Source organism: Antechinus flavipes, chromosome 2 (genome assembly GCF_016432865.1).
Source record: "Antechinus flavipes isolate AdamAnt ecotype Samford, QLD, Australia chromosome 2, AdamAnt_v2, whole genome shotgun sequence".
Lineage (NCBI taxonomy): Eukaryota > Metazoa > Chordata > Mammalia > Dasyuromorphia > Dasyuridae > Antechinus > Antechinus flavipes.
Genome location: NC_067399.1, coordinates 330238833 through 330264202, shown reverse-complemented (window position 1 = coordinate 330264202; position 25370 = coordinate 330238833). Strand labels below are relative to the sequence as shown.

Here is a 25370-nt window from a genome sequence, read left to right as displayed (position 1 = left end):
AGTAGAAACCCCAATAGCAAGAGAGACCTTAATACTTTTCAAGAAACCCCAAGCCACCTGCCTGGGAAGGATACAATCACCTTGGGAATGTACCTATTAGGAGTGATATGGCATAAACTTGGAGATTGTGTATGAAAGAAAGGACATTGGGCCTAATATCTTTATTCTACTAAGCTATCCTTCAAGAATGTCTGGTTTGTCATACAGAAGTCTGGGCTGCTCTCTTGCACTAAATTATGTGCAAATTTCAAGGATTTTAGAAACATCTTTGACATTGGTGACTTCCAGGAGCTGAGAATATCTCACATTCCTGTGATGATAATAAAGACAGTTAATTTTCTCATTAAGAAAAAAATGTTAACATAATTTTAACCATGAAAGATACTCAACTATTCAAAATAAGAATAAAATTCATCTAAAATCCATAGATAGTGTTTTACAAAGGAGAACAGAGATTAACAGGCAACAAATTTTTTAATTTGTATTTTTATCTCAATTTGGAGATAATGCAGCTCCAGACATCATTCTCATGATTTTTTTGTGTAAAAACCCTTCATATATTTCCATGTTTTTAAATATTATTTTAAATAAATGAATTTAAAGTATTATTTTTTTTTTTTTTTTAAAGAACTTTCCCTCCTCCTGAGCAGACACACTAGAGCATAGTTGAAAGTTCACTTTGGCCATAAGATTGCCTTTGTGAGTTTTTCACATTCCAAACTGCTTTCCCCACCTTGTGCTTCATTATTATTCTTCATTTTCTGGCTTCTGGAAAATTCCAGCATGGACTCCAGCTGCTCACAAGATCATACCATATCCATTCTTCTTCATCTAAAAGCCAGAATATATACAACTGGGACAAAGAAAGACAAAATAATTTATCATACCATAATACAGCAGACCAGTATATGGATAGAAACTGGAGGCTTCACTTCCCACAGGGAACTTAGTCCTAGACTTTTCAAAAAGCAGTCACTAGACTAGATCACATCTCTTGACTTTTTATGCATGCAGTTTTTCTTCCCCAGTCTTGGGCAAAAGCAATAAAAATCAAAAGTTAGAAAAGATCTGAAATAGACTCAAAGTACATTTGGATTATTGTGTGGGGTAGCTATTTGCTTCCTTCACAGAAAAGAAAAATTTTAAACAACAAAAGATTCTTTTTTTCCCCTGATGTAATTTGGGGTTAAGTGACTTGCCCAGGGTCACACAGCTAGGAAGTGTTAAGTGTCTGAGGCCCTGTTTGAACTCAGGTCCTCCTGATTTCAGGGCTGGGGGTCTATTCACTGCATCAACTAGCTGCCCCTACAAAAGTTTCAGCACAAAGGAACAAAAACACAAAACATGAAACATTGTCAATAATTTCTCCTCTACTTTTAGGGAGGACCAATACTTAAAATATTTAAACGTGGGGCATTTAGTGTAGTGTAAACTTTTGTTCTGTCCTCTGTTCCATCTAGCTACTTCTATATCCTACTTTTCATGATTCTATTTGAGGGTTTTTTGGCAAAATGTGTTATGGGCCAGAACAAGGATTCTTACAAGGTGTTACCTCAGTGGAATTGATGAAGACAATGGTAGTCTAGTTTAGCGTGGCGATTGATAGTTCTCTAGTTCAGTATTTGTACTTAATATAGTTTTACAAGATTCACACCTATGATAATGTAATTATAAGAGAGCATAAAAACTGGGAGCCTCAGCCAGATTGAGCCAAAGAAGACAATGGGACTGGAGGCGGGAGCTCAAGCCCTGGGACACAGAGCCAGATTCATTCACTTCATCTCACAGGAGTTTGGAATGCAGAAAGAGACCGCGTGGGGAATGGAGGGAGTACCATTTAGAATCAGGGAAACTAGTTTCAAATGATTATCTATGTATATTTTTCCTGTGTCTGACTTTGAAAAGATCCCTTCCCCTTTCTAGGATTTCAGGGGCCTAGTCTGCAAAACGAGGCGGGATAAAACTCAAAGAGTCACCGAAAGCCCTTTCTGTCTTCTGCAGGCAGCAGGGCGTTCAGGGCGGACCCAGCAGGGCCAGGAGGCGGGGCGTGAGAAACCTTTATAGCCAGAGTCCTGCCCCGGCGAGGATGGTCGCAGGGCCGCTCCGCTCTGCCAGCAGCGCCTGTGCCGAGCCGGGCTGGTAAGGCAAGAACTCCGGAAAGAGGAAGGCAGCTGCCCAGGAGAAGAGGGCTTCCTGCGATTGCGTTTTCTTTGGGATCCGGGCAGGACGCGGCGAGCATGAGCTGGGATCTCTTCTTGTCCCTGCTGCTGGCCTGTGTGCTCGTTTACCTGGGGGTGCAGTTGGTCCGTTTCGTGCGGGCAGACGGCGACCTGACTCTGATGTGGGCGGAGTGGCAGGGGCGTCGGCCAGGTGAGGACCTTGCCCGGGGCCGGGGACTGCCGCCTGAGACTTCGGTGGCGTTAGCGGCCGCTAGCTTCCCCACGGGGTGGGCGACGAGCTCGCCTCCGCCTCTGGGGCTGGCTGAAAACATGCCTCCTCGGAGCTGGAGGAGGGCCCGGAGCCGGGCCGGCCGTGCTCCCCGAAGCCCCGCCCTCAAGAAATCGGACTTTGTGGGAGCTCGGGTTAGAGGCTGGGCAGGGACGCGCGGGCAGGGCTAGTGGGTAGGCCTGACTGCCTCGTCTTGGTGCACAACTGCAAAAACGGAAGGGCTGGCGTCTCCAGAATCCCCACGCTTTGGGTGGCGGGGAGAGTTTCTACTTTGACGTTGCGAACCAGGATGGCCCCTTCCCAAGTTCTTCCTGCTCCCCATCCCCTTCTTGTTTCCCTCAGGGACTAGCCTAACTGGCATCAGAAAGCTTCAGCAAATTCAAGGAATTACCCACTTACTTCACACCGCAATTGAGAAAGATGAGGCTTTAGCTGTTTATGCTTAGTAAGTCTTGCCCTAGCCCTAGAGAATTTGCAAGGTGCTGTTTCATACGTTGTTATGCAAGAATGCTCTTTGCAAAGTGCACACAAAGGCTATTTTTTTTTTGCCAGTTTCTGTAGCATTTATTAAAGTTATGTAAAAAACTACTTATTTACCTGATGAGGATCATAGATTTAGTTGCCCCAAATCCCACAGACAATATGTGAGATTTGAACCAAAGGATCTCTGACCCCTAAATCCTTGCTCCCCCCCCCCATACCCACGAGTAAGTTGGAGAAAACTGGGGATCTTTCCCAGAGGTCTTTGAATTTTAATAGTGAAGGCAGAATTTTTGGGGACCTCGTATAGTTGAGTATTTTTTAAAGCTTTTCTAAGCCCCTTAAGTTACTACACTTATAACTTTACCTTTCTTATGTTTTGTGTAAGTTTTGGAGCATTAGATAAACAGAATAGAGATAAAAATATGAACTTCTTCCTGTGATGTAGTCATGTATCAATATGATTAGGATTTTCACTTGTTCTGTGCTGCACTTTGTCTTAGGTGTCAGAGGAGTAAGTGAGTTGGTCTCTTGGGAGAGAATAAATCCTTGTTTTTGTCTTACTGAACTAACAGTTCACTTCTCCTAGTTTGTGTTTATTTAGCACTTTGCATCATGTATTACATTTGATTTTCATAGCAACATTCTGAACTCCTTAGGGCAGAAAAAATATCAACAGAGACATTGCCCTTAGATTGAGGCAAGTGATAAGGCTCACTGGTATTTTGCCTTGTTCAGACTAAATATGGAGTATTGAGGGTAAATCTCTAGCTTTCTTTGAAGTGTCAGGTGCAAGTCCTTGCCTGGCATCAGGAGGTGGGAAATAATTAAGTGAACAGTCCCCTGGGAGGGACTAGGATGGGAGTGCAGCAGCTGCCCTGGAGAGTTAGCATGATGGATTTAGAGGCCTAGTTCCCCCTTCAAAGCCCTGAAATATGTTGCTGCCCTGCTCTGACTCATGGCCACAAACCCTTCACTTCTTTATTACCACAGAGCTCCCATGAAGGGTAATGTCCTCTCTTGAGTCCCTACCCCACTGATACCAGAGCTTTCACCTTCAGAAATCTGCCCAGGACCAGAGTTTAGCACCCCTGACTTCTTGCTGTTAGGATCTTGGCTCCCACTTAAATTTCCTCCAGACTAATTATTTGTTCCAGGAACTCTTCAGAATGTGTATCATCATTCCCCACTACTTTAGTTGGAGCAAACTACTGGCAATGATTCTGTAGTTAACCAGTTTAGCTATGTGATGTCCATCATTATTTTCCTTGCCTCCATGTTCTGTACAGCTCATGCTTTAATAGAACTACACTCTGTTAGCTCCATCATCCCCTTCTCCACTGATATACATTTGTGCTGCTGAATGCTATGGGAATGAGCTACACAATGATGCATACTGGACTACAAGTTTGTTTTCTAATCTTAATTAATTACTGCTACATAGCAGTCTTTTTATTTTCCTTAATGGACTACCATACTCCCTACATCAGTTATTCTAAACTTTAACAAAAAACTTAATTAAAAAAAAAAACCATTTCTCTTTTAAGCTTCTTTTTATACCTCTTCCCTAGTCCCTCTGATGTGGGTAGTGGCAGGGCAGAGAGTGGTAAGAATTGGGGTGGGAATGCCCTTGGTGTGCAGGTCCATCGTGAAAGAATTTACAAACCTGAAAAGTCTGAATGGCAAAAGAGAAGTTTATTGGCACTGAGAAGTCGGCTTTGCTAGGAAGACAAGACTCCTCAGTGGCAAGAGGACCTAGTAGAGAAATAACAAAAGGTTATCATTGAGAAGAGGATATCTTCATAGCAGGCAGGAGTCCTGGCAGGCAGCTGTGCCAAGAAGAGAGGTCCCTTGGTAAAGCATAGGACTTCTGCAGAGATTTGGAGTTCAAAATAGTCTTTTTATAAGAAGTCTGAGGCTTGGTTCCAGCTGAAAAGAGAGTCAATATCCTCAGGCCTAGATATTTATTTTGGAGTTTCAAGTCACTCAATAGGAATAACAGGCCCAGATCTTTTGAAGGATTTTTCCCAGAGCCTGGAATTTCCTGAAGAAGATCAGACTACCCCCAAAAGATCCATGGAGGGTTACTTGACCAAGATCTCCAAATGAATGAAGCTACTTAACTTTGTCTGGGAACATATCCTTTCCCAGACTTTTCTGCTTACCTCCCTTCTTTTACAGATCAAAGGGGACAGAGTTTCAGATTTCATCCTCATTGCTTCCTCCCCAAAGTCAAGAGGGATAGTTTCAGAATTCACCCCCATCACCTCTCAGCAAAGGATCCTGTTTCCTAGCTTATCAGGAAAATAGAAGTCATCCTTTCCATTCTCATCCTACACCTTAAATTCCCTTACTTTCATCCTCCAATTTTCTCTTCTTTTGCTCTAGTCACTGACAAAGATATGATCCTTCTTCTTGCTAAAGCCAGACCCTCTACTTGTGCCATGAATCACATCCCCATCCATCTCTTCTGGGAGCTAAATCTTACTATTTGGCTCTTTTGTGTATCTTCAATCTCTTTCAATTGACTTATTTCCTTTGCATATAAGTATGCCTAGATCTCATTTTAGACAAAACCTTCATTTGACTTTACCATACCTTTATGTTATCATCCTATAGCTGTCTTATTTCTACAGCTAAACTAGAAAAAGCTATCCATAATCATTGTCTTCACTTCTCTCCTCTCTTCTAAGTTACTTTCTCAAGTTTTTGTATTCATTCTGGCTTCCAACCTCATCACTCCACTGAAACTATTCTCTCAGAGATCATCAATAATAATCTTAAGATTTTTCTGAAGACTTTATTTTCATTTTTTTTTTTTTGTGGATAGTATCCTTGTGTTTTATGTTAAAGTTATTTTTTGGGGGGGGAGGAATAAGATTTTTGTTATTTATTTACATGTTAGAATAATTGAAATGTTCCCCCTTCCCCCGTCCCATTTTCTTTTGAACAGAATGGGAGTTGTCTAATATGGTGGTTTGGGTGACAGGAGCCTCAAGTGGAATTGGTGAGGAGCTTGTCTACCAGTTGTCTAAATTGGGAGCATCCCTTGTATTATCATCAAGAAAAGCAAATGAACTAGAAAGGGTAAAAAACAAATGTCTTGGTAAGTAAAATTGTGAATATGCTTAATTTATATTTTAAAAAATCTTCTTTAGTAAAGTCTTAACTTTACAGTTATGAGAATATAGTAAAATTTTTTCAAGGTGGGAGTTTCCTTGTCCCTGATTTGAATGCTTGGGCCTAAATGTCTACCTTTTTACCCTATCCCATCCCCAGCCTTCACCCACATAGGTGTATTAATGGGGTACAACTTCTGTGGGAAATATCCCAAGGTCCCTTGACCTTAAAGTACTATTGTTCTAACTGTCTGTCAATGATTTTAAAGTCTCTTGGCCTTAAGAATATAATAATTTAGTTGCAATCTATTGGTCAGTGATAACCAAGTTCCTCAGGCAATAGTGAATAAACAACCCCTCAAACCTACCAGTAAATCATAAAATTAGAAAACAAGTAATATGAAGCTCTGGTTTCTCTAACTTTTCCTATAAATTTGTCTTCTTGCCCTTGGTTCTTTGCTAAATCTTTTTGGAACTTAGCCCACTTAAATTGGTATTATAATTGTGGTGTCTTTTCCTTTCTCCCATGCCACATGATATCTCCCCTAACTCCACTATGCTTTCCAACCCCACTTTTCCTCCTTACAGCTAACTAACTCTCTCAGGGTGCTCAGTCCCTTTCAGGATTTAGTCTCCCAGCTAAGGAAATGCTCCAACCTCATAGGGTACTCTTTTTCTACCAGGTAATTGTGAGTTCACTGAGGAACTTGTCTTTATATGCTCTTCCAATTCTATTTCATATTTACCATTCCTGATGTCTCTTGTATTCCTTCATGTTGTTTGTAACCTCTTCCCTAAATAAATCTATCTTTTGCCAAAAAGAATGGCCATTGTGAATTCACATGATGATCCCAACTTTTGGTGTCTACCATAATTTGGTGACAAATCCGACACTATAGAATGCATCAATGTTCTGTGTTCCTGCTGAATTAGTTTTGCTTGCCGTGCCTGGGTTATATTTAGTATGAAGTCTTTCATGAATCCTCCCCTTTCCCTATTCCCAGTTATAACTCATTCCTCTTTCTTTAGAACTCTCATTCCATTCTCTTTGTTCTTTCTTAGCCACTAGCCCCTTCTAGAACTCCTGCAAAATAAAGGGGTAGCGGAGGGGTAGGTAATAATAATAGTAACAACAACAATAAAAATAAAGCTAATAACACTTAAGATGGTGTCATAAATATGGCAATCAGCTCAATTCTTTTGCTTTTGCTATGTCATTTGGAAGCAGTTTCAAGTATTCAAGCTAATATTTATTATTAGAAATTCAAGCCCCAAACTGAGCATTTTCTATTTTTTGTTAGAAAAGGTTTTTTTTCATCTACTAAAATAGTCTTGTGTTGGTGATAGAACAGAAGAACCCTATTTTATTAAATCAGTCCTCCTGAAATTCCTTCTTCAACTCATTTGATTAATGTGCTCATCCTTGTTGAGGAAGGTCAAAAGGCCCTTTTATTGCCGATTCTTATCTGGCTTAATTCACCACCCTTGCTGGCCACTGTGAAAACTTCAATGTTTTTCTAGCTTTTTTTGTACTTCTTTCAGGTCTAAACAGTGAATGAAGCCAAATCAGAAATGATGAGTCCATAAGAAGTTAAGATCACCTAGCACTTAACCTTATATTTAGATTCCTATTGAGTCTGTCAGGCTCTTTCAGAACTCTCCAGTTATATTTTTTATTTACACTGGCAAGGTGCTATTGTTTTCTTCTGGATGAAATGTAGATTAAGAACAGATTATAGAAAAAGATCCTGATCTTAAGCAATATCTATTTGAAACAAGCACATTGCTACATTTTATTTGGTCATATTTCTTAACAAACACCTCTACAAAGTACATTCCCTGAACAAGTGATTGTAACATCTTTCCAATTTTAAACACAAAACTTTAGAGCCAATAGGAAACACATATGGTCCTTTCGGACTTCCTGAGGGTTTGCCTTAAATCTGATTTCATCTGTCTGCAGACTTTAAGACATTGGATTTCAATGTGATCCTTTCTGTTCCTGCTACTGAACTTCTGCCCATAGAAATGGAATAGTCTTGTTTTTTTTGTTTTTTTTTTTTTTTGTTTGTTTGTTTTTTTTGGCTAATACAATCAAGATGCTTCCTAAGAAAGTGATTGCTCTAGTATACCAAGTTGTACATATTTGATACCTATCTGAGAAACTGATGGAACTCTACCATAGTGCACTTTCTTAGGTGGGAGCTGTTAATGATAATGGGAATGTGATGGAGCAGCGACCTGGTAGTCATGTCCATGTTTCAACCTCTTCATTTAGAGATTAGCAACTTGAAAGAAAAGGACATACTTGTTTTACCCCTTGACTTAACTGACAGAAGTTCTCATGAAGCAGCAACAAAAACAGTTCTCCAAAAGTTTGGTCAAGTAAGTTGTATTTTGAGTTGGCACTGTCTTTAAAAAAAATACAAAGTATTTGTAACTGCTATCTGCCTCCAGACAAAAAATGGATATTGTCTGAATGCAGATGGAAGCATACTGTTTTTTACTTTCATTTATTTTTTCTTTTTTTCTTTTATTCTTTTGTTTAAATTCAAGTCTTTTTGAATAAAATGACTAATATGAAAATGTTTTACATGAGTGCACATGTATAACCTGTATTGGATTGCTTATCATCTCGGGGAGGGGTGGGTAAAATTTGAAATTCAAATTTTAAAAATGTGTTTAAAAATGATTACGAGTCTAAGATTCTTGCTTAATGGGAATGGGAGAAAGTTAGTTTTCCCCAAAACAAAAAAAGATATAATACCTGACCCTGGTTTTGTTGACTTTGTTCTCTTCAATAGAAACAATCTGTTGAGAGGATCCTCTTACAACAGGAAAAGATAGGGAGACAAATTTAAACCTCTAGGGACAAAGGCAGGTTAAAATGAAGAGCTTTCTTCTCCCCCAGAGTACAGACAAATAGTGCCAATTATTCAGTTATCAACTTTGAGCAACAAGTTAGAACCAGGCATTGTATTGGAAAAGATCTTGTTCTCTTTATACCAACTTCTTAATAAATGCAGTTAACATAATCTTCCTGTTCAGTGTTTCAAGATTACATTGTGTTTTCTAGTGGTTTGATTGAAAAATAAATAGTTGGACTTTTTTTTTTTTACTTAAATCAAAATGATTAAGAGTCCCAGGCAAAAAATTCATGATAAGGGGTATTAAGAGATAGATGGGGCACTATCCTAGAAGTGGTTTATGTTAGCAGAAATTTTTAATTGTAAATAGAATTGCGTCTAAGGTAAGAGTTGGTTCATTCTTGCCATGGTATTTTTTCTTTATAGAAGGTAGTTGTAATACATGCAGAACAGTTAAATGATTTCTATGAAAAATTAAAATTAGTTCATTTATTCATTACCCTTTGTCCATTTTAGAACAGTGGATCTTTAATTCAGAAGGATTTCAAAATACTGTTAATAGCTAGTATTTATATGTTTCCCTAAATATAATCTCATTTTATCCTTACAATCATCTTGAAAATTGCTGCTGCTGTTAAAATTCCAATTTTACAGATGAGGAAAATGATTCTGAGAGACACTGTGTCCAGGATTGCAGATTTGAACTCAAGTCTTCCCTCCTTTCAGATACAGGACTCTATCTAATTTGCCATCCCGTTATCCAGACTATGTCTGGAATAATTATTTTGCCTTTCTGTTTGAGTTGTTGACTGTTTTTTGTTTTTTTTTTTTTTTTGGTTGTTGTTGTTATTGTTGTCTTGACTAGAACTTTAATACTTACTATTTCAGTATAGTAATCTTCCAGTGAAAAATCATTCCAATTAATAATATATTCACTTTGTCTTCTTAAATTTTTACCTTTTTTTTTTCTTTTTTTTTTTTACCCAAGATTGACATTCTGGTAAACAATGGTGGAAGGAGTCAGCGTTCTTTGTTTGTGGAAACAAACCTGGATGTTTATAAAGAGATAATGGAAATTAACTTTCTGGGCACAATCTCCTTAACGAAATGTGTTTTGCCTCACATGATTGAGAGAAAGCAAGGAAAGATTGTTACAGTGTCCAGTGTAATGGGCATTACAGCAGCCCCTCTTGCTTCAGGATATTCTGCTAGCAAACATGCACTTCACGTAAGTTGGATTTTACTGAGTTTAGGTAATATTCCATATTTAGAACTGTCTCCAGTATACTGTGCACTCCCTGCTGGCCAGTGAAACATGTCCAAATTGGTGATTTGGAAAAGATAGTTCCTTAACTGTAAGTAGTGTTATTATAAAATGACTAATTGTAGGAGTGACATTTATATATGTGTGTATGTATGTATGTGTGTATGTGTGTGTGTGTATTTTAAAATAATAGGTTATTAACCCAAGGTGTCACTGCTTTGAAGAACAGGCAAGCAGTTTTGAGGTGGATATAAGTGACATTTCCATTGAATTCAACAGCAGTTCGTTAGATACTTAAAATGAGCATGGTCTTGGTTAGATACTGAAGATATAAAAATAAAAAAAACACTGATTATTATCCTCAATGGGTTTATAGTAAAATATCACAGATATAATAAATATACAAATAAATATACTGGAAGATAGAATGAAAGTTGCAACAAGCCCTTTCCATGAAATAGATTCTGGATCTGGAAGTGGGTAATGAGGACAAATCTATGAACAGATTATATCATTTCTCTGGGCCTGAATTTCAAATCTGGATAATGAAGGAATTCAATTAGATCATCTCCATTGCCTCTTCCAGCTCTGGACGCTTTGATTCTAAGGAGAGATACAGAAAAAATTCTCTTACAAAATTGAAGTAGGAAGATCAATCAGTCAATCAATCAATTAATCAATAAGAGCTATCATCACTTAACAAAAAATATGATCTCTATCCTCAAAGAGCTTACATTTTATCAGGACAAATAGGACATATGGTACAGAGGGAAATTTATCTCATATTATCCTCATCACAACTCTGGGAAATAGGTGTTATTACAGATTACATCCCCATATTACAGATGAGAAAACTGAAGCAGAGAGTGGTTAAGTGAAATAAATGCCCAGGATCACCCAGCTAGGAAGGGTCTAAGGCTGGATCCAAACTCAAATACCGCTCTGCTTAGCTATATCTCTAGTCATTCAATCAATCTGATTCCTAATATCCCTTCCTAAGAAGATCCAGATAGAACTCTCCAATACAATTGAATGAGAAAAATAAATCCATCAGGAATATATTATCTTCTGTGTGTCAAACCAAATGGTTGCTGCCTTCCAAGATCTAAGTCTGCTACTGCAGCACACCCTGATAAGAGTTGATGTGCAAAATAAATACAAGATAATTTTGGGGTGGTGAGGAAGCATTAGTTATTGGAAGGATCGGGAAATTCTTCATGTGGCAGATGATAATTGAGCTGGGCTTTGAGTAAAGGAATTCTGAGAGGAAGAGATATGGTGTGAGTGCATTCCAGGAATGAGAGACTGTCTATACAAAAGTTTGGAGATAAAAGATGAGTTAGAGATAGAAGAAGTGTTGTATATCTCTTTAGCTGGAGGAAAGGTTGTTGTTTGTTTTCAGTTATTGAAGAGGACCATGTCATCAGGGAACTGATGCCAGGACATGCAAGTTGGTTGGATTTAAGGGAGGGAGACTGTGCAAGGCCTTCTAGCTCAGTTTTCCCTCCAGAGCCATCTGGGTCCAGTGGCCCTGGATGCAATGGGAGACCTTGACCTTTTTAAGCTAAAGTCTTCAACAAGTCTCAGCATTGGGGAAGGTGATGTGTGAGCTGGTTGTTGATTTTGGCAGAGGGAAGAGTCAAAGGTGACCCTGAAGTTTTGTGATTGGGAGGATGGTGGTGCAATTAACAGATTAAATAGGTAAAATGAGATAAGAGTCAGAGGAAATGACAAGTTTATTTTTGGACATATTGAGTTTGAGTAAAGGTAACCAAGGAGATACAGCACTGAAACTAAAAGAAGAGATGATTATATAGACTTGGTAGTCATTTCCATAAAGATGGTGAGTGAAGAAACCATGGGAGTAGATGCAGTCACCTATGGAGAGGATGCTAAAAAAAAATGAGATGAAGACTGAGCACTTAGGGACTGGAGCTAGATAAGGACAGTGATGGAGAACAAGAGTGAAGGAGAACAAGAACAAAGAGAGGTGAGACAAATAGGGAAAGAACCAGGTGATAGTAATGTCATGAAAACTAAGAAAGAAGAATTAAAGAGAGGTTGCTCAGTGATCCGGGAATATTGAGACAGAAAAGTAAGTGAACAGTCACTGGTAACCTTCAAGAGAACAATTGCATTATATTGCTGGGACTAAAAGTCATTTCTGGGACTTGAGGAGTGAATATTATGATGATAAAGTGAAAGCACAGTGTTTAGTTAGACAACTTTAGCAATTCAGATGACCAGAGTAATTCATCATCTATAAGAGAGGTTCCTGATGGAGCAATAGGTAAAGAAAGGTCTAATTATAGAGTTGTAAATAGTGGTAAATCTTCCTGTAGATATCACTGTCAATTTACTCAATCTGGCATGGTCATCTTTGCCTATTTGTCCTCAAAATCTATATATGAAATTTAAAGTGACTTTTTAGGAAGGAGAGGGTGCTCCCATGCACAGATGATGCTTTTAGCCAACCAAAAACACATTTTAATGACTTATCTGTAAACTTGAACCTTTGGTTTGAGTAGCTGGGAAAGATCAAGAGATGTAACTAGCTAACTATAATGGCATCAGGAGCAGATAGCTTGCAGGGGCAGAAGACAGTGTGAAAGTAAATAGGGATTGGGACTGAGGTATCATTGTAAAGAGAAGAGTGTGGCAAGAGAGTCTCACGTGAGTAATTGCACCTTAAACTTGTGGGAGGGATGTGGGGGCATAGCTATTCAGAAAAGAGAAAGTATATGTCTCAGCCCATATCTACATTTGTACAGAATTAATATATTAAATGTGTATTCCATCTTGTCACCATTCTGAATCTAAGCCTTGGGAACCAGGGGCTCTGTCCTGGTTATTTTTTTATTGTAGTAAGTTTATTTATTTTTAATACACATTGCTTTATGAATCATGTTGGAAGAGAAAAATCAGAGCAAAAGGGAAAAACCATGGGAAAGAGGGAAAAAAAAAAAAAACCCAGAAAAAAGGAGTGAACATAGGATGAGTTGATTTACATTCAGTCTCCTTAGATCTTTTTCTGGATGCAGATCTGTCCCGGTCCTAACTGGTAAAGACTTACATGGTGGTTGTTGTTTAGTCATTTTTCAGTCCTTTTTGACTCTTCATAACTCCATTTGAGTATCTCTTGGCAGAGATACTTGGATGATTTGCCATTTCCTTCTTTAGATTATTTAGTAGATGAGGAAACCAAGGCAAATAGGATTAAGTGACTCACTCAAGATTAAATATCCAAGTATCTAAGACCAGATTTGAATTTAGGAAAATGGGTCTTCCTAACTCCATTTCCATATATCCACTATGCCACCTAGCTTCGTGAAGGCATAGGCTGGCTAAATTAAAAGGGATTACTCGTTCACTTAATAATGATTACGCTCATATAAAGTTAACCAAGAAGGTATGATTAGGTTTAGGTTTTGGGGTTCCCTTCTGTCAGGGAACTAGATGATGAGGTCTAGATTTAGGGAACCAAAATGAGATTAGGGTTTCTGGTGGTCAGGAAGTTAAATGATGAGGTCTAGTGGCAGGTTCGGGTTCAGGGAACCAAATGGAGAGGTTTGGCTCCCCTGCACACCTTGGGATTTGGCAAAAGGGTAGGGAGTTTTGGGGAACCCCCTTATGGTGGCACAGAGATTCTCTGTAAAGGAATTTACAGATCCAAAAACTTAGATTGATAAAAGAGGTTTATAATAGGCATTGGGAAGTCAGTCTAAGTAAAGTTTCTAATAGAGAAATCCTGACAGAGAGGCATAAAGTCTCGTTAGGGAAATAGGTGAGGATAAAGAGAGGGTAGCGCTGAAAGAGAATATCATCCCAATGGGCAGAGGTTTGCTATGCTAGGAAGAAAGAGAGTTTCTGTGGCATTTTAGCTCTTCTGCCAGGAGTTGTTTCAAGTTGGCTCTTTTTATCTACAATCTGAGTTTCAACTATAGCTGGAATTTTAATAAAATTGAATGAGTCTCTTTAATTCAATAGGGTGAATTCTTTAGCTCAGGATTGAACCAATCCCACCTAGAGAACAGAATGAAGTTATTTATCTTGTTTCCTCTGTGGGGCAGGGTCCACAGACACAGGGTTCAAGGAAAATTTCTCCTTAAGGAGTTTTAAAGAGTTTCTAGGTCCCTTCTTCAGGCAGGATTCTTTTTAGAGAGTACACTTTGCCTCCCAGACAGTATTTAGTCCATGACATCCATGATCATGCTGTAGAAAGCCAATTTAATATTTAACATCAATAACAAGCTTCTTCTGTTAAATGCCTGTAGTCAGGAATCCCCTCCCATGGGAACTCCCACCCACCCCTCCCAACAAAGGGCATCCCCAACGAAAGGGTAAAGCTAATTGTGAGTCTGGAGTTCCCCAACCAAAGGAACTCTGAGCCTCCCTCCAACCAAGGGTCAAAATTGATACTAAAGAAAGAGGCTAGAAGACTTTTTTTCTATGATTGCATAAAAGGTTTAATAATCATTTAAGTTACCTGCATAAGGGCTGCCAGATGATGATATCCCAGCCCTGCTACCTGAGGCAGCAGTCAGACTATTAAGTGGTCACTAAGACCCGGAAAAAGCCCCAGGGTAATTATAGAGTCAAACAAAGGGAAGAGGAACTATATAAATCTTATGCATACATTAATGCATTTTGGCTAATGTTTTGAATTATTTTGACTTACTGCTAGACAGGCCTTGATTCCTAAAAACAGATCCCAGGCACCAGGCCAGTGCAGGTGATTAGATGTCCAAACACTGAAAGCCATTTAGTTATCCGTTTGAATAAGTTACTCCACACACAAAATTATTTGCAGAACACTGTGTCCTTGTAATAGCTTTCACCCTGGCATGACTTTCACCAATCGGGACCCCATAGTGCCTGTTATGTGCTGGGAACTAGACTAGACCCTGAGGGTATACAGACAAAAAATAAATAGTGCCTGCCCTCTACCAGCTTACAATCTAGGTAGAAGATATCATGTCTTTCACGTGCACACACATATAAGAATATACAAAATAAACATAAGATCTTTTCAGTAGGAGCAGGGAGATACCAGTAGCTTTAGGGATTAAGGAAGACCTCATTTAGGAGGCAGTAGATGAATTGAAGTAAATAATAAGTAGTGAGGACATTACAGGCGTGGGATACTTGAATGTGCAAAGTTATGCACAGGAGATGAATATTCAGCTAGCTAAGTGTTCTGCAGTGTGCTAGTTATGATACGGAATACATTTAGCAGTTGTTTTTATTCATATTTTTGAGTAATTTCACTACTTTTAGATATTTTCTTCATACAGAAGGGTGGTAAAGTATCAGAATTGAGGTGACAGCATCAATTCTGGAGATTGTTACATAATTTCTTTCAGAGGTGGATTCTTGCAATTTCTATTTCACCCTCTTGTTCTAGAATGTCAGGACAGTTTTCCTTGATGATTTTTTAAATTTAATTTTTTTTTTTTTTTTGTCATGACTTTCAGGTAGACCAGTAATTTAAAAGTAATCTCTCCTGGATCTATTTTCCAGGTCAGTTTTTTTTCCAGTGAGATATTTCACTCCTCCCCCCATCCCCATTTTTCCTTTTCCTTTTTTTTTTTTTTAATTGGATGAAACATTTGCTGAAGCTAAGTATCATTTGTTAAATGAGGAAGGGAAGTATGGGAGAATCACCTCTAAGTCACAGGAGAATAATTTGAAGGAACTAGAAATGTTTAGCTTGGAGAACAAACAGTCTAGAAAAGGATACAATCAGTTTTTTTTTTTTTTTTTTTATTCTTTCAGGTTTAGTGATTGTTTCCATGAAGGAGAGTCTCAGATTCCAAGCTATCTGATGTAATCTCCTAAATTCTAGTCCTGTGCCACAAATGACATATTGGATATTTTCTACTGTAACATATCAAAATTTGCACAGAAATTGGATATTGGATCTTTTCAAACCCACCCCTCTTCCAGGATTCCCCATTTCTCTTGAGGGCACCACTATTCTTCCATTCTCCCTGGCTTACAAACTTGGCATTATCCTTTATTATTCATTGTCACTAAGCCAACATATCCAAACCATTCTCCACAAAGCCATCAAAATAATTTTCCTAAAGCACAGGTCTGACCATTCTTCTCCTTAACAACCATAGTGGCTCCCTATTATCTCTTAAATCAAATATAAGTGCTTCTGTTGAAGATTTAAAGCACTAATTTCTATATGAAAACCCCCACCCCCAGAATTAATGCCTTCTTTATCTACTCCCTTTTCTTACATCTATTTTGCATGTACTTGTATATGTAGGTGTTGTTTCCCTCTACTATTATTGATTGAATATGCTTTTAGGGGAGCCACTGTTTCATTTTTGTGTTTGTATCCCCAATGCCTAACATTAGGTACTATTAATTAATTAATATGTATGATTTTCAAGTGCTTGATAAGCACTTTGATAAGATTTGTTATATGAAAAGAAATTAGACTTATTCTGCTAATTTCCAGAAACAAGTATTAGGATCAATGGGTAAAATTTCTTTCTTAAGTTACGAGCTGAATGAAAATGGAATGGGCCATCTCATGAGAGTCATGAGCTATTTGTTCCTGAAAATGTCCATTTTGAGGCTTATGTTTTTGAAGGAATTCCTGCATTTGTTCACAAGTAGAACCAAATGCCCCAAGGTCTAACATAAAAAATTCCTATGCTTTTTTTTAAAGGTGAAACTTAATTACCTATCATTGTCTAAATAATAGATTATAGTAAAAGAACTATGATGAGATCATAATTCATAAATGATTAAAGAAAGCTTTTATCTGTGTATAATAACAAAAATTTCTTTTGGGGGTGGTCTGTTAGGGGTTTTTTAATAGCCTCCGAAGTGAACTTACTACGTATCCAGAGATAACAGTTATGATCATTTGTCCTGGACCTGTCCAATCAAACATTGTACAAAATGCCTTTACTGAAGAAGTCTCAAAGGTAAAAATTTTTGCATTTGGAAAAATGTGAATGATAAGTAATATATATCATTAAGATATGTAGATTAGAAGTGCTAATAGATTAGATATACTTTTGATGTATCACAAACCAGTATTGTCAATGGAACCTGAATTAAGGATGCCATTTCTTTAACTGTTTTTGATTCATCTCTTTAGCTCATCCTGAGTTCTAAGGAAATCAGGAGGTATAATCTGAAATCTCCTCATCCATTAATGTAAATGAATCAAATAATTAGCCCTGAGCTCAATTTGTAAAATAAATCAAAGAAAACTTGTTTCTATGAACTTTTTTCTTGCTTTCTCAACCCTCCTCATCTAAGGGCAGCCTATATTCATACCAATGTACTATTTATGGTGAGGTGAAGTCCAAGTTTCTTAATTTATGGCAATTTAACTTATGGACATCAAAAAAAGTATCAGAAGTAGACATCTGTTAAGTTACAAGAAATTCCTTTGACTTGTTTAAGTTAAGCTAGTGTTTCCTCAGAAAATGAAACTTAATTATTCCCAAATATTAGTTATTTTTAATGTTCTGTTGAAGATGAGCACATAAAGTCTATATTTAAATGTGTTTGTCTTGTAGAAACATTTTAAAAATAATTGATTATATATGATTGAGAAAATAAATAAGCCTATGTTCAATATATAGAACCTAATAAATAAACAATCTTGGACGACTTTTTACAACACTGCAATTTTTTCATTTTTCCAGAAAATAGAGAACCCAGGAAAACAAGACTATAAGATGGCAACTAGTCGCTGTGTTCGGTTAATGCTGGTTTCTATGGCCAATGATCTAAAAGAAGCCTGGATTGCTGAGCAGCCATATTTGTCATTTTGCTACATTGGTCAATATGCCCCAACCTGGGCCTTGTTGTTAATAGACAAGTTGGGACGCAGAAGAATTGACAATTTTAAGAGTGGACTGGTATGGTCTTGTGTATTTTTTCCTATAGTTTTGCAGAACAACATAAAGAATTTGTTGGTTCACAAGTTTTATTATTCCCATAGCTGTCTGTCTCCTGAGATTAACCTGGTGATCTGAACATTAATTTAACCTTTCAGGCAATTCTCTAAGACTAGTTACATTAGTAAAACAGATTTCTTTGTTGGAAATTCCCAACAGTTGTGAAATCATAGGTTTCCATCAAATAGTGTATACTCATAATGCATACATATGTATATGTATGTGTGTGCTCCATATACTTATATATATGCATTCACATATATTTATTTAAATTAATACAACATTGGTTATATAGTCATTTTCTGCCTAATATTAATTGGTTCCTTTAATGAACAAGTGAAAAAACATTTGTTAACTGTGCTAAATGCTAGGGATATTCTAACAGGGAGATCACAGACATAAAGGAACTGATATGGAAGGGCTTTGTATCTGACATTAAAAAGTCCTATGCTGCTTTTATTTTAATTTTTAACTTCCATTTTTCCTTCCTCCTTCTTTCCCAAGAAAGGTCTGATTGTCATCAGTCTGATATAGATTAAACATGTGTAATCATATTAAACATATTCCCACATTAGTCATGTTTTGAAAGAAGAATCAGAAAAAAAAAGAAAGAAAGAAAAAAAAAGTGAAAATTGTATACTTCAATCTATATGTAGACTCCATAGTTTTTTCTCTGGATGTGAATAGCATTTTCTATTATGAATCTTTTGGAATTGTCTTGGATCATTGTATTGCTGAAAAGAGCTAATTCTATCAATCAGAGTTGATCATCACAAAATATTGCTGTTACCTATGCTGCTTTTTAAAAGGTTACATATCATTGTTTAAAGAACGAATTATGATAAAAGAATATAGGATCATAATTCATAAATGCTTAAAGAAAGCTAATTCTATGTTTAATAGCAAAAACATCTTATAGCTGGTCTGTTAGGCCAGGGATGCCAAACAAGTTGTACAAAGATTACTGGATGTTGAACTCCAGCTCCAGTAGTGATAAAGGGTGTGCAATGAACAGAGGGCCAGGGGAAAGATTGGCTTATGCAGTTTTCAAATTTATTGATCAAAGAATCAAATATGTGTATATATACTCACTGAAATGCAAATGATTAGGCTGGGATTTTGGCCACTGGGACATAATTGTAAATAGTTATGATAGCATCATAGCAAAATTATCATACCAATGTCCTGAAATACATTTCTCCCAAATGTCTTTCAGCTCCACTGGGAACTGCTTTTTCCAGTTCTAAGTTCAAAGATATGTTTTTGATCTATTACATGATCACGTTTTCATTTTGCTTCAGTCTCAGGAATCTTTACCAATGTTTTAAACAAGCATGTTTCTGCCAATGTTTATTGGAAAGGGAATTGGTGACGCAATGTATGTTATTTTCAAAATCTGAAATAGACTCTTATTTCCTGGCCCTCTACAACTGGGAACTAGCTATTCTTTAGCCTGGTTTTATAGGAGATAAAGGGAGAGTTTACTAACTATACCTAAGGAAATTATGAGCATTGTACTGGAAATAAGAATAACTGATTGAGGGGCAATGTCTAAAGAGCACTGGCCTCTGAATTGAGAAAAACTTGAGTTTGAAGACTCAACTTCCTGAATTCAAATCTGTCCTCAGACACTGACTCTAAGCAAGTCACTTAACCCTCAATTCCTCATCTGTAAAATGAGCTAGAGAAGGAAATAGCAAATTCTTCCTATAAATGCATGCAAACCCGTCCCCCCCCCCCCAAAAAAAAAAACACACACAAAAAACATGTAGGATCATAAAGATTTTGACTTAGCTAAAACAATTAAACTAAAACAACATTAGTTTTTATTGTCCCAAATAAAGTCAGGATAGGAGGAGTGGGAAGCCTTTATTCTGAAGATATAAAGAGAAACAATTCCAAGGAGGAGGAAACTAGGAAGTTGTCTAAAGCAACTATTGTGGTTGTCCAGAAAACAAACATATCAACCAATTGATATTTTTTAAAAGATACATTCAAAAAAGAAAGAAAGGACAGATGGTGTAAAGAATAAAAAATGTGATACTTTTCCTTTAAAAGTATTCTTAGGATTGAAAAGTTTCCTGAATGAGCTGATGCTGGCGAGAATAATCTGAGAACAATAAAAGTGGGGTTTTGGGAAGCTAAGAGAGTGGGAATAAAGATTGTTTTTTAAAATTACATTGGGGGAAAGAGAGCCACCAAAGAAGAGATGACATTACTGCTTGAAGGATGGGGAAAATGAAAACAAATGAAAAAAAAATACTGTTTTTCTTCTATCATTTGTCTCTGTTTGTTCTGCCAGCGATCTTTGCACTGAAAAAAGAGAACAAACATGCTCATAGGAAGATGAAACCCAAGAGAAATTGGGAGATGGTGGGAAAGCATCTAGCTGCTCTTAATGAAGAGACAATGAGTTTATTTTCAGTGTGTTGAGTTTAAACAATTTTTGAAGATTTGAGATGGTTCAGCTTGAAGTGTCCAAGAGGTGATGTAAGACTGGAGATCAGGAGAGATATTAAGTTTGGATATGAAAATCTGAGTCCTATGCATAGAAATGATAATTAAAACCCATGAGAACTGGTAAAGTTACTAGGTAAGAAAGAATAGAAGAACAGGGACAGATACTTTCATGGAGACGGACTGTGATAGGCATGTGAAGCCAACAAAGGAGACAGAGAAATAGTGATCATTCACATGGATGGAGATCCAGGAAAGAATAAGGTCATGAAGTCCCACAGAGGAGAGCATCCTCAGCAACATAAAAAACTCCAGAGGTCAAGAAGAATGAGGACATGTGGTGATGAAGTTTAGATTTGGGGAACCCAAATGAAATTGGGGTTTCTGGTAGTCAGAGAGTTAAATGAGGTCTAGTGGCAGGTTTGGGGTTCAGGGTAGGTTTGGTTCCCCTGCACTCCCTTGGGATTCGGCACAGGGTTGGGAGTTTGGGGACTCCCTTCTGGTGGTGCAGAGGTTCTCTATAAAGGAATTTACAGACCCAAAAACCTAGATTGATAAAAGAGGTTTATTAGGGGGATTGGAAGTAAGGTTAAAGCTAGGTGAAGGTAAAGATAAGATGGCACTAGAAAAGAATAGTCCAATGGACAGAGGCTCCTTAGTGTGCCACACATGGTATAGCTGGCATGTTTGGAACCTCTGCAAGGAGAGGATTTCAGTTAGCTCTTTTTATAATGAGAGATTTAGCTAAAGGGGGCCCGTGGATGGAGTCCCAAGTTGGCTCAGATCTGATGGGGGCTGGGACAAGGCTGGATCTCCTATTGGAATCCAGAGGGTTGCTTTTGACCAGGATTTGTGAATCAAAGGTCCTGGCTTCCTGAACTGATAATGCATCAGCCAGGAGGGAATTTGAAAGAAATCACAGATCAATCTGAAAGGAATCACAAATGCAATTTCTTAATGGGACCACAACCCATTTCAGTGGGAGGTTGTCACGTTTGGCCATTAGAAATTATTATTATATTCTTTTTTTTTTTTTTTTTTTTTAAGCAAGTGATCTTAAATGAAGATTAATCACCTCATATAGAATTCTCTTTTTATATTATGCTGTATGAGGTATTTAAGTCCAGAATTTAAAAATGTTTTAGAGGATAAAAAGAAATCATTGGTAAGTAGAGAAAGTAGTTTCAATTAAGTGATGTGGTCAGAATCTAGATTATCAAAGGTCAAGAAGTTAGTAAGAGGAGAGGAAATAGAGCTAAGAGAGAGGAGAGGAAGTAGAAGCAATATTAAGCTTTTTCTAGGATTTTGGCTAAATCAGAGGAGAAGAGATAGAAAAACAAAAGCTTGTGCTAGTATTGAAGTCTAATAAAGACTTTCTAGTGAAAGAAGAGGTTCAGCCATATGTGTGTGTGTGTGTGTGTGTGTGTGTGTGTGTGTGTGTGTGTGTATCAGGAAAGTAAGAGATTGAGGAAAGGAGATGATTTAGAATTCAGTTTATTGGAGAAAAGGGGAGGGGAGAGGATCAGATGTACAGGCATTAGCTTTGGGGGTTATCTCATTGTTAGAGACTAGAGGATAGCAGGGAGAGAGAGGGATTTTAAGGGGAAGAGGAGAAGACAAGTCACTGGGTGAAATCTATAGAGAAGAGATTTAATAATGTCTTAAAGTTTGATTGAAAGATAAAACAACTTTATTGTGTTCACTTCTGGGCACTCCATTATAGGAATAACATTAATAAGTTAGAGGGCTTCTAAAGAAGGATGACTATGATAGTGAAGGACATACTAAATTGTGAGCTCTTTGAGATAGAGGAATTTTTTTATCTCTTTTTTTTTTTTTTTTGTATTCTCAGAACTTAGCAGTGTTCCTAGCACATAGTAGGTACTTAATAAATGAATTGACAAGAGTCTGTTAACATAGCCTATAGCAAGAACAAAGTAAAGACTAAAAAAGTATTGCTTTAAATGTTGTGTCCCTTGAGTTCCAACCCTTCAGATTGGAAGAGACTATCCTTTCTATATATAGTGTTCTCATGAATATTTATCTTGGATGGGAGAGGAGAGGCAAAAACACAGTCTACATTGTGAATTTAGTGTTTCTGCTAATCTATAAATTCTCTCTGTTGGGAATTTATTTGTTCCTGGTTTTTTTCAATCATCAAAATTAATTTTGAAATGAAACAAATTATAAACTAATCTATACATAATTTTTTGTCAAATATATATACCCAATGAATGAGTAAACATTACCTTTATAATTTACTAGGGTAAGATAATACCCTAATCCAGAAATGCAGAAAAACAGTTTTTAAAAGGGGATGAATTGGTGCCAATTTGCTATTCTTAATACAATAACATAGCTGACGTTATATTACAATTTTACAACAAACCATAGTGAGATTAATATTTTGTTTAATGAGATTTTGAGTGTGTGCTTATCATTCTAATTTGAGTCTTTATTCATTTTCCCCAAGAATCTTAACTGAGCATAATCTTTTAGTGAAGTTCATAAAAGTAAAAAAATATTTTGTGTCAGGTTGCAAAATTCTTTGAGGTTCCTGTCCCATGAACAGGAAGGAAAAGCCTAGAGAAACAGCTTATAGACATCATGCAAGGATGAATATAATACTGACCCCTGTTATCTTTGTCTTGGGCCCCAGAGCAGATTTCTTTTTTGGTAAGTAACTACTGTTACAAGAAAAATTCAAGGTCTTATCTTCCCTCCTCCTCTTCCCCCCCCCCCCCAGGCAATTGGAGTCAAGTGACTTGCCCAGGGTCACACAGCAAGGAGTATTAAGTATCTGATATCAGATTTGAACTCAGGTCCTCCTGACCTCAGGGCTGGTACTCTATCCACTGCGCCAGCTAGCTGCCCCTCAAGGTCTTATCATACCACACAGTTCAAAACAAACATCACTTCAATACTCCAAAAGTTTTATTTCATAAAAAAGCTCCTTTCTATTTTTTTTTTGGCAGGGTGATAGACTTTAACTTAATGAAATATTTACAAGGCTTTATTTGTAAGATCCAACTAATATTTCTCTTCCAAACATTCCAGTGATAGCAGTAAAGCAGAATTTGACCCTAAACACAATATAGAAATTATAAGATTATCCTAAAAAATCTCCATCATTGACCGAAGTAAGAACAATATGGAATGATTACTTTTAATTAACATAACTATCTCTTTGTTACAGGATGCTGATTCCTCTTATTTCAGACCATTGAAGAAAAAATCTAACTGAGAGAATACCAGCATTTTTCTGCCCAGTATAATTGAAGAGATGGGAAAATGAAATTATTTAGTTTATATTTCTCTAACTTGATTTGTAAAATAAAATCTTTGTCATAAATACTAAAATAAAGATCTTAAACATTATGTTTCATATTCTTGAGTTAAAGAAATCCCAAACACTTCTATCCTGGAAACCAAGAGAATTCCCATCAGTTGAGAAATAGAAAAACACATTATGGTACTTGGATATAATGGAATATACTATGCTACAAGAAATAATGGATCAAGTAAAGGGATTTATTAATTGAAAATTATGCACTCAGGTTGGGCTGTGCTCCTTTTAGGAGATAGCAGGTGTCCACTGCGCAACAAAGCAAGACAAAGATATTTATTTGTGGAATCTACATCACAAGATATATAGATTTTTGAGGTTACAGGAGGAATTTTCTAACATGGGGAAGTCCTAAAGCCTCGATGGAACTGTGTATATGGTTACCTAGAATGCATACCAAAAAACCCAATTGGACGGGATATTGATTTATGATAATGATATTATGATTAGCCTGACTTCATCATAAGTGCACCAAAAGGACAATAAAGAAGGAGAGTGCATAAGTGCCATGTCAGGGGAAAGATTAATTAAATTTTGTGGTTTAAAGTCCTGGTCTACATACATCCTGATGAGGTTTCTTTCTTTTTGGCTGATTTCTGTGGTATTTCTAGACTTGATGGATCATTAAATTATAGATCTTATAAACCTGGGTCTGTACCTGTCAGCAAGTGATTGAGGATTTCTGTGGGTTTTGGGGTGAAGACAATTATCAGAATCCCATCATGAATGTAAAGAATTAAAAGAGGTAAGAAATAAGATAAAAATGATTGCAATAATGAAAGTCAAATCAGACTACTGCAAAAGTATGAAGAAATAACTTAGCCCCAAAGAAGATAGATGTTATCTCTCCCTGTTCCTTTACAGAGATGGGGGAAGAGTGGGTATATAACATTTTATATAATGTCAGATTTTGTTGGTGTGTTGATTAGTTTTGAATTTATTTTCTCTTTGTCTTTTAAGAAATTCCTTGTTAGAAAAGATGGTTTTCTGGGAAGGAATAGGGGCAAAAAGATAGGAAATAATAGAAAAACATTAATAAAATTAATATTCAAAACAGCTACAAATACTTTAATATATGTGCTTAAAATTTAAGTTGGAAGAAAGTGAACTGATTGCTTATATTGATTCATTCAGCATATACATGGACTGGCCAAGGTTCTTTCCACTGTTATAGGAGATATAAAAATTTATTAAAATATGCTCCAGGACCTCAAGTAGTTCAATAGAACATGCATGGCAAATGCTATTAAACCAAATTAGGGATATGGATAGAAGACCAGGCCAGGAGTCAGGAATATTCATCTTCCCAAATTCAAATCTGGCTTTAGATACTTATTAGCTGTCAACCTGGACAAATCATTTCACCATGTTTTTCTCAGTTTCCTTATCTGCAAAATGAACAGGAGAAAAAAAAAATAGCAATCTATTCCAGTATCTTGACCAAGAAAACCCCAA

The 25370-nt window shown here is 37.0% G+C and overlaps 1 protein-coding gene across 1 annotated transcript; it reads left to right on the top strand.

Moving 5' to 3' along the window:
• Positions 1–2053: 2053 nt before the first annotated feature.
• Positions 2054–23947, top strand: DHRS7 (dehydrogenase/reductase 7). Its single transcript, XM_051977774.1, has 7 exons — positions 2054–2370; positions 5882–6034; positions 8326–8432; positions 9903–10142; positions 17003–17125; positions 17858–18073; positions 23766–23947. Exons 1-7 carry the CDS (start codon positions 2238–2240, stop codon positions 23811–23813), a joined length of 1020 nt encoding a protein of 339 aa, XP_051833734.1. The 5' UTR covers positions 2054–2237; the 3' UTR covers positions 23814–23947.
• Positions 23948–25370: the final 1423 nt, after the last annotated feature.

Excerpts from the sequence above, each read along its gene's own strand:
- DHRS7 (XM_051977774.1), top strand. The coding sequence starts at position 2,238 with ATGAGCTGGGATCTCTTCTTGTCCCTGCTGCTGGCCTGTGTGCTCGTT. Across the intron at positions 6,035-8,325 it reads GGTAAAAAACAAATGTCTTG|AGATTAGCAACTTGAAAGAA; the intron begins GTAAGTAAAATT and ends CTCTTCATTTAG. Across the intron at positions 10,143-17,002 it reads CTAGCAAACATGCACTTCAC|GGGTTTTTTAATAGCCTCCG; the intron begins GTAAGTTGGATT and ends GTGGTCTGTTAG.